This window comes from Myxine glutinosa, chromosome 2 (assembly GCF_964187855.1).
Source record: "Myxine glutinosa chromosome 2, kmMyxGlut1.1, whole genome shotgun sequence".
Taxonomy (NCBI): domain Eukaryota; kingdom Metazoa; phylum Chordata; class Myxini; order Myxiniformes; family Myxinidae; genus Myxine; species Myxine glutinosa.
Window position 1 is genome coordinate 126,061,625 of NC_136262.1, and position 13,269 is coordinate 126,074,893.

Consider the following 13,269-nt stretch of genomic DNA (forward strand, 5'->3'; position numbering starts at 1 on the left):
GTGGACCGTCTCAAGCCAGCTCACTTGGACCTAGACCAGCCCCCTCAGTTGGCTCAACCCCCGAAAACGGACATTGCCTGTGCGAGTGAATTCTGGGGGGGCACATGTGGGGGTTACCCCATTGGGACATAATCCACAGGCACGGGACCAGTGGGGCTATTGCTTGTATGGGCGTGGCCGTGGCGTGCGCTCGGTTGTTGGAGCCACGCCCCTTAAGAGTGAGTTGCGTTATAAAATATGCGTGAGTTCCGGTGTGTGTTAGTTCTGTTGGAATAAAGGAGCTTTGAACAAGCTGAGAAGTGTCTCGTCCTCTCGTCATCCGTAACTCCTACATTATTTTTAATTTAGAAGCAAAATCTTAAAATGTTAAAAACCTACAACAACAATTAAACAACAACAACAACCCTTTTGCAAACGCGAATAAAATTAAAAACTATGGCAAACCACTTTCATGCATGAAGGATCTCATATTTAAGTCTTCAAAAAATTTTTTTACATTGGATAATTGATTGACATGACGTGTAAATATGACGAACTTTAAAGGCGGCCAAACCGCGTTTGCAGAACACGAGAACTAGTACGAAGAGGAAGAAGATCAATGGCATGGCTGGTGCGGCGGGGAAGGGAAGTGATGAGTGCGTGTTTTGCCAAATCGTCAACAATCAGGAGCAAACGGATGTGATTTACCAGGTTAGGGGGGTGGATACCTCATTGAAAATATTAATGTGGTTTGAGTTAATGCTGCCTGGTAAACGCACATTACTTGCCTTTGTTGGCCTATTCATTGGTATTGTATATTTTTAATCAACTTCAAGCTGAAAATGTTTGGATGTTGCAGACGTTCGACTCGGTGCCGCGACCTGTCGGTGCCGCGACCTGTCGGTGCCGCGACCTGTCGGTCCCGCGACCTGTCGGTGCCGCGACCTGTCGGTCCCGCGACCTGTCGGTGCCGCGACCTGTCGGTGCCGCGACCTGTCGGTGCCGCGACCTGTCGGTGCCGCGACCTGTCGGTGCCGCGACCTGTCGGTCCCGCGACTTGTCGGTCCCGCGACTTGTCGGTCCCGCGACCTGTCGGTGCCGCGACCTGTCGGTGCCGCGACCTGTCGGTGCCGCGACCTGTCGGTGCCGCGACCTGTCGGTCCCGCGACCTGTCGGTGCCGCGACCTGTCGGTCCCGCGACCTGTCGGTGCCGTGACCTGTCGGTCCCGCGACCTGTCGGTGCCGCGACCTGTCGGTCCCGCGACCTGTCGGTGCCGCGACCTGTCGGTCCCGCGACCTGTCGGTGCCGCGACCTGTCGGTGCCGCGACCTGTCGGTGCCGCGACCTGTCGGTCCCGCGACCTGTCGGTCCCGCGACCTGTCGGTCCCGCGACCTGTCGGTGCCGCGACCTGTCGGTGCCGCGACCTGTCGGTCCCGCGACCTGTCGGTGCCGCGACCTGTCGGTGCCGCGACCTGTCGGTGCCGCGACCTGTCGGTGCCGCGACCTGTCGGTGCCGCGACATCACTATCACAATGTCCATCACCATCATATTGTCCATCACCATCATATTGTCCATCACCATCATATTGTCCATCACCATCATATTGTCCATCACCATCATATTGTCCATCACCATCATATTGTCCATCACCATCATATTGTCCATCACCATCATATTGTCCATCACCATCATATTGTCCATCACCATCATATTGTCCATCACCATCATATTGTCCATCACCATCATATTGTCCATCACCATCATATTGTCCATCACCATCATATTGTCCATCACCATCATATTGTCCATCACCATCACAATGTCCATCTCCATCACCATCACAATGTCCATCACCATCACCATCACCATGTCCATCACCATCACAATCTCCATCACCACACATTGTCCATCACCATCACAATGTCCATCACCATCACAATGTCCATCACCACACATTGTCAATTACCATCTCCATCTCCATCACCATCTCCATGTCCATCACCATCACATTGTCCATCACAATCACAATGTCCGTCACCATCGCATTGTCCACCACCATCATAATGTCCATCACCATCACAATGTCCATCACCATCACAATGTCCATCACCATCACAATGTCCATCACCATCACAATGTCCATCACCATCACATTGTCCATCACCATCACAATGTCCATCACCATCACAATGTCCATCACCATCACAATGTCCATCACCATCACAATGTCCATCACCATCACAATGTCCATCACCATCACAATGTCCATCACCATCACAATGTCCATCACCATCACAATGTCCGTCACCATCACAATGTCCGTCACCATCACAATGTCCGTCGCCATCACAATGTCCGTCACCATCGCATTGCCCGTCACCACCTCACAAAACCTGGCGTTCCAACGCCGTCCGTACATTCCACCAACGCTCTCCCTGTTACACACCACACCTCTCGCGCACACTTTGGTCCACACCTCTCCTCCGTTACGTCCTTCGTAACACTCACCATGTCCATCACCATCACAATGTCCATCACCATCACAATGTCCATCACCATCACATTGTCCATCACCATCACATTGTCCATCACCATCACAATGTCCATCACCATCACAATGTCCATCACCATCACAATGTCCATCACCATCACAATGTCCATCACCATCACAATGTCCATCACCATCACAATGTCCATCACCATCACAATGTCCATCACCATCACATTGTCCATCACCATCACATTGTCCATCACCATCACATTGTCCATCACCATCACATTGTCCATCACATTGTCCATCACCATCACAATGCCCATCACCATCACAATGCCCATCACCATCACAATGCCCATCACCATCACAATGCCCATCACCATCACAATGCCCATCACCATCACAATGCCCATCACCATCACAATGCCCATCACCATTACAATGCCCATCACCATCACAATGCCCAACACAATCACAATGCCCATCACAATGTCCATCACCATGTCCATCACCATCACAATGTCCATCACCATCACAATGTCCATCACCATCACAATGTCCATTACCATCACAATGTCCATTACCATCACAATGTCCATTACCATCACAATGTCCATTACCATCACAATGTCCATTACCATCTCCATGTCCATCTCCATGTCCATCTCCATGTCCATCACCATCTCTATGTCCATCACCATCTCCATGTCCATCACCATCTCCATGTCCATCACCATCTCCATGTCCATCACCATCCATGTCCATCACCATCCATGTCCATCACCATCCATGTCCATCACCATCAATGTCCATCACCATCCATGTCCATCACCATCCATGTCCATCACCATCCATGTCCATCACCATCCATGTCCATCACCATCCATGTCCATCACCATCCATGTCCATCACCATCACAATGTCCATCACCATCACAATGTCCATAATCACATTGTCCATCACCATCACATTGTCCATCACCATCACAATGTCCATCACCATCTCCATCACCATGTCCATTATGATCACAATGTTCGTCTCCATCTCCATGTCCATCACCATCTCCATCACAATGTCCATTACCATCTCAATGTCCATCTCCATGTCCATCTCCATGTCCATCACCATGTCCATCACCATGTCCATCACCATGTCCATCACCATGTCCATCACCATGTCCATCACCATGTCCATCACCATGTCCATCACCATGTCCATCACCATGTCCATCACCATGTCCATCTCCATCACCATCTCCATGTCCATCACCATCACCATCACCATCTCCATGTCCATCACCATCACCATCACCATCTCCATGTCCATCACCATCTCCATGTCCATGTCCAGCACCATCTCCATGTCCAGCACCATCTCCATGTCCAGCACCATCTCCATGTCCATCACCATCTCCATGTCCATCACCTTCTCCATGTCCATGACCATCTCCATGTCCATCACCATCTCCATGTCCATCACCATCTCCATGTCCATCACCATCTACATGTCCATCACCATGTCCATCACCATCGCAATGTCCATCACCATTGCAATGTTCATCACCATCTCCATCACCATCTCCATGTCCATCACCATCACAATGTCCATCACCATCACAATGTCCATCACCATCACAATGTCCATCACCATCACAATGTCCATCACCATCACAATGTCCATCACCATCACAATGTCCATCACCATCACAATGTCCATCACCATCACAATGTCCATCACCATCACAATGTCCATCACCATCACAATGTCCATCACCATCACATTGTCCATCACCATCACATTGTCCATCACCATCACATTGTCCATCACCATCACATTGTCCATCACCATCACATTGTCCATCACCATCACATTGTCCATCACCATCACATTGTCCATCACCATCACATTGCCCATCACCATCACATTGCCCATCACCATCACATTGCCCATCACCATCACATTGCCCATCACCATCACAATGCCCATCACCATCACAATGCCCATCACCATCACAATGCCCATCACCATCACAATGCCCATCACCATCACAATGCCCATCACCATCACATTGTCCATCACCATCACATTGTCCATCACCATCACATTGTCCATCACCATCACATTGTCCATCACCATCACATTGTCCATCACCATCACATTGTCCATCACCATCACATTGTCCATCACCATCACATTGTCCATCACCATCACATTGTCCATCACCATCACATTGCCCATCACCATCACATTGCCCATCACCATCACATTGCCCATCACCATCACATTGCCCATCACCATCACAATGCCCATCACAATGCCCATCACAATGTCCATTACCATCACAATGTCCATTACCATCACAATGTCCATCTCCATGTCCATCTCCATGTCCATCTCCATGTCCATCTCCATGTCCATCTCCATGTCCATGTCCATCACCATCACCATCTCCATGTCCATCACCATCTCCATGTCCATCACCATCACCATCTCCATGTCCATCACCATCTCCATGTCCATCACCATCTCCATGTCCATCTCCATGTCCATCTATGTCCATCACCATCCATGTCCATCACCATCCATGTCCATCACCATCACAATGTCCATCACAATGTTCATCACCATCTCCATGTCCATCACCATCACAATGTCCATAATCACATTGTCCATCACCATCACAATGTCCATCACCATCTCCATCACCATGTCCATTACGATCACAATGTTCGTCTCCATCACAATGTCCATCGCCATCTCCATGTCCATCACCATCTCCATCACAATGTCCATTACCATCACAATGTCCATCTCCATGTCCATCACCATGTCCATGTCCATCACCATGTCTATGTCCATCACCATCTCCATCACCATGTCCATTACGATCACAATGTTCGTCTCCATCACAATGTCCATCACCATCTCCATCACAATGTCCATCTCCATGTCCATCACCATGTCCATGTCCATCACCATGTCCATGTCCATCACCATGTCCATGTCCATCACCATGTCCATGTCCATCACCATGTCCATGTCCATGTCCATCACCATGTCCATGTCCATGTCCATCACCATGTCCATGTCCATGTCCATGTCCATCACCATGTCCATGTCCATGTCCATCACCATCTCCATGTCCATCACCATCACCATCTCCATGTCCATCACCATCACCATCTCCATGTCCATCACCATCTCCATGTCCATCACCATCTCCATGTCCATCTCCATGTCCATCACCATCTCCATGTCCATCACCATCTACATGTCCATCACCATCCATGTCCATCACCATCCATGTCCATCACAATGTCCATCATCATCACAATGTCCATCACCATTGCAATGTCCATCACAATGTTCATCACCATCTCCATCACCATCTCCATCTCCATGTCCATCACCATCACAATGTCCATCATCACATTGTCCATCACCATCACAATGTCCATCACCATCCATCACCATGTCCATTACGATCACAATGTTCGTCTCCATCACAATGTCCATCACCATCTCCATCATCATGTCCATTACCATCACAATGTGTGTCTCCATCACCATCTCCATGTCCATCACCATCTCCATGTCCATCACCATCACAATGTCCATCACCATCACAATGTCCATCACCATCTCCATGTCCATCACCATCTCCATGTGCATCACCATCTCCATGTGCATCACCATCTCCATGTCCATCACCACCTCCATGTCCATCACCATCTCCATGTCCATCACCATCTCCATGTCCATCACCATCCATGTCCATCACAATGTCCATGTCCATCACAATGTCCATCACAATGTCCATCACCATTGCAATGTCCATCACAATGTTCATCACCATCTCCATCACCATCTCCATGTCCATCACCATCACAATGTCCATCACCATCACAATGTCCATCATCACATTGTCCATCACCATCACAATGTCCATCACCATCCATCACCATGTCCATTACGATCACAATGTTCATCTCCATCACAATGTCCATCACCATCTCCATCATCATGTCCATTACCATCACAATGTGTGTCTCCATCACCATCTCCATGTCCATCACCATCTCCATGTCCATCACCATCTCCATCACCATCACAATGTCCATCACCATCACAATGTCCATCACCATCACAATGTCCATCACCATCACAATGTCCATCACCATCTCCATGTCCATCACCATCTCCATGTCCATCACCATCACCATCTCCATGTCCATCACCATCTCCATGTCCATCACCATCTCCATGTCCATCACCATCTCCATGTCCATCACCATCTCCATGTCCATCACCATCTCCATGTCCATCACCATCACAATGTCCATCACCATCACAAGATCCATCACCATCTTCATCACCATCTCCATGTCCATCACCATCTCCATGTCCATCACAATGTCCATCACCATCTCCATCATCATGTCCATTACCATCACAATGTGTCTCCATCACCATCTCCATGTCCATCACCATCTCCATGTCCATCACCATCACAATGTCCATCACCATCACAATGTCCATCACCATCTCCATGTCTATCACCATCACAAGATCCATCACCATCTTCATCACGATCACAATGTCCATCACCATCTCCATGTCCATCACCATCTCCATCTCCATGTCCATCACAATGTCCATCACCATCGCAATGTCCATCACCATCACAATGTCCATTACCATCACAATGTTCGTCTCCATGTCCATCACCATCACCATCTCCATGTCCATCACCATCTCCATGTCCATTACCATCTCCATGTCCATCACCATCTCCATGTCCATCACCATCACAATGTCCATCACCATCTCCATCACAATGTCCATCACCATTTCCATCACCATCACAATGTTTGTCTCCATCTCCATCTCCATGTCCATCACCATGTCCATGTCCATCTCCATGTCCATGTCCATCTCCATGTCCATCACCATCACCATCACAATGTTCATGTCCATCACCATCACATTGTCCATCACCATCACAATCACATTGTCCATCACCATCACAATGTCCATCACAATGTCCATCACAATGTCCATCTCCATATCCTTCTCCATGTCCATCACCATCTCCATGTCCATCACCATCACAATGTCCATATCTATCACCATCACCATCACCATCACCATCACCATATCCATCACCATCATCAGATCTTCACCATAATGTGGGCACCCTAGTGGGATCATTTTGGTTTAAAACCTTCCCCCACCAGTGCTTGTCTTGTTTTGTTTTGAAGGGATCTACTGTAGTTGCTACTACAACCTCCTGAGCTAGGTAGGCTGATACTACCTGGTTACTGATGCACTTGTTCTGTAAGCAAGACGGTATCTTTCATCGAATGGTTTCAAGGAATGACCCCTTGTTTTTACCATGTACTCTACAACCATGAATAAGTGATCAGGGTCCAGTTTTATGATTCCATTCAGGGTCTTGTATACTGTGATAAGATCCCCCCCCCCACCTCCTCCTGCTGTAAAAGGTGAGTAAGGGTCCAAGATCTGTCACCTTTGTGAGTATGGTGAACCTCACTGTTCTGAGATCATCCTTATTAACCTCCTTTGCATTTTCTCACCTTTTTACACGGGCTTGCATGATGGCCTAGAGCAGTGGTTCTTAACCTTTTTAAAGGCGCCGAACCCCAAAGAAACCCACCGAACACTCGCGGAACCCCTCAAATTTGACCAAAAAATTAAGAAGAATTGCATCTTAATGCGTTTTCTGTTCTTCTTTTCAGGAGGCGATCTGGGAAATGCGTGGTTTTGTTTTGGCAAGGGCCACCCTCAAATCATTTTCGCATGCAAGCCTGCTCCTTTTCTTTATTTTAATGTCCACCAGTTTCGAAAACGCATGCTCGCAGAGATACGTTGTAACGAACGGCGTGAGGATCTCGAGGGCAATTTTAGCGATGTGAGGATACCGTTCCATTTGGCGGCACCAAAACGTTGAGAGCGTTGTTGTGACGAAGAGTTGTTGTCGAGTCTGGCTCTGCTGAAGTTCGATGAGGTCGTCGAGGTATTGGTCGTTGACATCTGCCGTTGCAACGTCGAAAGTAAACGGCTGCCGCACCCATGCTAGGTATTGCTCTTGGTCGGGGAAGTAGCTGTCGAATGACTTTCCCAGCTCATCCAAGTGCGTGGCAATCGCTTGCTTCAGCTCCCCCGGTACAGCAGTGCCTCCAACTTCAGACTCGTCTTCGATCCCGCTCGCGCACTTGTCCAGTAGTGAAAAGTTTGTGATGTTGTCGTTTTCTGTTTGCCGCCTCCACAACGGTAACTTCTTTCGGAAAGCGCTCAGATTTTCTTCAGATTCGATGACATTCACTCCACCTCCCTGCATCTGGCAATTGAGATGATTTAGTCTAGTAGGAAGACTAGGTCCCCCTGCACCCCCCGGAGATATACTTCTAATCAGTGTTTCTAGATTGGAAAAAATGTGTAGAAAATGACTAGCTATGGCCCCAAGCTGAAAAAATGTCCCACATACCATTTTTATGCAAATTACTGCTGCCATTATCAAAAAAACGATTTTTGACATATCTCAGCCAATATTGCAGATAATTGAAAAATGAAGGTGTCTAGACCCATGTTTTGAAGGGCATAGATCATGATAGAACTATTCATAACATGATTACATGTGTCTATGGTATACTAGTATGCTAATTAGTGCTTTATTTACAAAATAATCACAGTTTTACGAAATAATAGACTCATATTAAGGTCCGTCTACACAGACGTTAACACAAAGTTTTATTTTTCTAAATATTACAACTGTCAAAATAGTCCTAGCACTCAATGTGACCACTCTTCTCTTGCTTGTTTTAGATAAACATCATTAGCATTAGTGATTCTACACTGAGTCAGTCATCATCATTTTCATCGAAATCGTCAGAGTCAAACTCTTCTTCTCCTTCCTCTTCCTCCTCCTCTTCGTGCTCTCCTGTGTTCAGAAGATCCACCAGTGAGGTTGGTAGGATGGGACCACTGGACCACATTGGTTTCAACAGTCCTTCATCAGTCCTTATCCATCCTTGCTCCTCATAAGGTTTTGGCTTTTCGATGATAGGTTGATCGGCTCTTTTGTACAATGCTTTTGTAATTGAGTCCGTCGAAGATGACAGCCAAGTACGCCAAGGCGAGGATGAACTCTGACTCTTGGAAGTGCGTTGCATGGCAATGCTGGTGTTCTCGCAAAAACGGGGCTAATTCTACACGCAATGCAAAAACACGGCTCACTACCTTCCCTCGTGATAACCATCGAACGTTAGAGTGGTAGAGAAGGACTTCGAATTCAGAGCCGATTTTATTGCACAGCTCTTTGAAGATGCGATGATTCAGAGCACGGCTTCGCACGTAATTCACAGTTTCAACGACGATTTTCAGAACATTGGCCAGTTTTGGAGGCAGGGTTTTTGATGCCAGCGTGTGTCTGTGCAGGACGCAGTGCGTGACGATGATGTGTGGTGCATCTGCCTTCACCAGCGCTCCAAAACCGGAGTTGCATCCCAGCATCGCTGGAGCTCCGTCCGAGCAAACTGCAGACACCATGTTCCACGAGAGGCCGTTGCTTCTGAAGAAGTCGTCTACAAGCTTCTTCACGTCAGCTGCCTTCGTCGTTGTTGTGAGAGGCTTGCAGAACAGAAAGTCTTCCTTGATCTCGTCTCCTTTGACATAACGCACAAATAAGATGAGCTGGCTCAAATTCGAAACGTCGGTGGTCTCGTCGAGTTAAAGGCTGAATTTCGTCGGGCTCGCGACTAAATCGGCAACTACGTGGGTATGTCGTCGATTCTGCATCTGATGGTATCATTTGAGAGTGGAACGAGAGACGACTCGTTTTCAGCAGCTTTTCCCAGCATGATGTTGGCCATCTTCAACGCGGCCGGTTTGATGAGTGTCTCGCCAACGGTGTGCGGTTTGCCCTGGTTTGCGATCAGGTACGCAACTTCATATGATGCGGTGAGGATCGGTTTGTCAATTGGAACGAAGCCGAGAGTGGGCAAAGTAGCACTTGCGTCGAATCGGACTCTCTTCAATTTGAATTCATCCTGCGTTGCGTCTTTGTACTGCCCCTCACCGTGCAGTTTTTTGAAGTGTTCCCGTAGTTTTGCTGGTGCTAGGCTGGAGTTGCTCAACTTGACATTGCAAAGCATGCATTGAGGACGCCGACTTCCATCCCGTTCTGTCAAACACGTGAACCCGTACCGCACGTAATCCTCCGACCACTTCCTTTTTTTGCTCGACATACTGCAAAAAAAAAGAAAAAAAAGTAACAAACTGATCTTAATTGAGTTCGGGCAAATGATTATATGACAAAAATTTAAAAAGGAACATGCTTAAATATTAATCAGTACCCCTCTGAAAACTGAGAAATTTTAACGAAGAAAACAACTCACAGTTACGATGATGGGATTTACTATCTACTCAACTCTGTCACCTCAAATCCCATTATAATGTTACACAGAAAACTGCGACTTGTTCGTTTTGAATTGCGACCAAAGGAGTTATATTACCTCCACCTAATTTTCTGAGTAATTCAATCATATTTTATAATCACCATCCACTTTTGACTTTAATATAGCTCTGAACCCGCCCTGCATATCCACAAACATTTCCAACTTACTTTTCAATTAATCAGGAACTCCAAAGTAAGGCGCGACCAATGACGCACGGCACACGGCAAGCTAATCGAGGCTATTCACTGGAATTTCCGAACACCTGCAAAGTCCAAAATCCAGTAAGTAAGTAAGCAAGTAAGCACCATCAACAGAATAATTAGCAAGGTGCTCATTGATTCAACTTACTACAGTCAGTGTGAAACAACTTATCTTAAACACAGACCAGAGAAACCATGAATGGGATGGGAATACAATTACAAATAACATTTCCATTCGTTCGTAACATACATAGCAAAATAATAATAATATTAATAATAATAAGCGTAATTACACATACTGTAGATTCTAAATTGATACAAAACTTTTTTTTTTTTAAATTGCAATGTGTTTCGGAGGACATGTAGAAGGACATGTAGAAGGACATGTAGAAGGACATGTAGAAGGACATGTAGAAGGACATAGAGACATATACATGCAGACATACAGGCATATACATGCAGACATACAGGCATATACATGCAGACATACAGGCATATACATGCAGACATACAGGCATATACATGCAGACATACAGGCATATACATGCAGACATACAGGCATATACATGCAGACATACAGGCATATACATGCAGACATACAGGCATATACATGCAGACATACAGGCATATACATGCAGACATACAGGCATATACATGCAGACATACAGGCATATACATGCAGACATACAGGCATATACATGCAGACATACAGGCATATACATGCAGACATACAGGCATATACATGCAGACATACAGGCATATACATGCAGACATACAGGCATATACATGCAGACATACAGGCATATACATGCAGACATACAGGCATATACATACAGCATACCGGCATATACATACAGCATGCCGACATATACATACAGCATACCGACATATACATACAGCATACAGACATATACATACAGCATAGACATTTACATGCAGACATAGACATATACATGCAGACATAGACATATACATGCAGACATAGACATATACATGCAGACATAGACATATACATGCAGACATAGACATATACATGCAGACATAGACATATACATGCAGACATAGACATATACATGCAGACATAGACATATACATGCAGACATAGACATATACATGCAGACATAGACATATACATGCAGACATAGACATATACATGCAGACATAGACATATACATGCAGACATAGACATATACATGCAGACACAGACATATACATGCAGACATACAGACATATACATGCAGACATACAGACATATACATGCAGACATAGACATATACGTGCAGACATACAGACATATACATGCAGACATACAGACATATACATGCAGACATACAGACATATACATACAGACAGACAGACATATACAGACAGACAGACAGACATATACATACAGACAGACAGACAGACAGACATATACATACAGACAGACAGACAGACAGACATATACATACAGACAGACAGACAGACAGACATATACATACAGACAGACAGACATATACATACAGACAGACAGACATATACATACAGACAGACAGACATATACATACAGACAGACAGACATATACATACAGACAGACAGACATATACATACAGACAGACAGACATATACAGACAGACAGACATATACAGACAGACAGACATATACAGACAGACAGACATATACAGACAGACAGACAGACATATACATACAGACAGACAGACATATACATACAGACAGACAGACATATACATACAGACAGACATATACATACAGACAGACATATACATACAGACAGACATATACATACAGACAGACATATACATACAGACAGACATATACATACAGACAGACATATACATACAGACAGACATATACATACAGACAGACATATACATACAGACAGACATATACATACAGACAGACATATACATACAGACAGACATATACATACAGACAGACATATACATACAGACAGACATATACATACAGACAGACATATACATACAGACAGACATATACATACAGACAGACATATACATACAGACAGACATATACATACAGACAGACATATACATACAGACAGACATATACATACAGACAGACATATACATACAGACAGACATATACATACAGACAG

General features: G+C 45.7%; 1 protein-coding gene across 5 annotated transcripts in view; it reads left to right on the forward strand.

Moving 5' to 3' along the window:
* The first annotated feature begins 508 nt into the window (after positions 1-508).
* Positions 509-13,269, forward strand: part of HINT3 (histidine triad nucleotide binding protein 3) — a 48,057-nt gene continuing 35,296 nt past the window's right edge. For 2 of the 5 annotated variants that reach the window (XR_013622356.1, XR_013622357.1), the window contains exon 1: positions 529-690. Coding sequence is in view for 2 of the 5 variants with exons in the window: in XM_078771621.1 (XP_078627747.1) it covers positions 9,950-10,117 (168 nt within the window). In the remaining 3 variants the exon portion in view is untranslated. Of the gene's footprint in view, positions 691-9,841; positions 10,118-13,269 lie in introns of those variants that run through there. The other 3 variants (XR_013622355.1, XM_078771621.1, XM_068107193.2) reach the window with 2 other exon arrangements.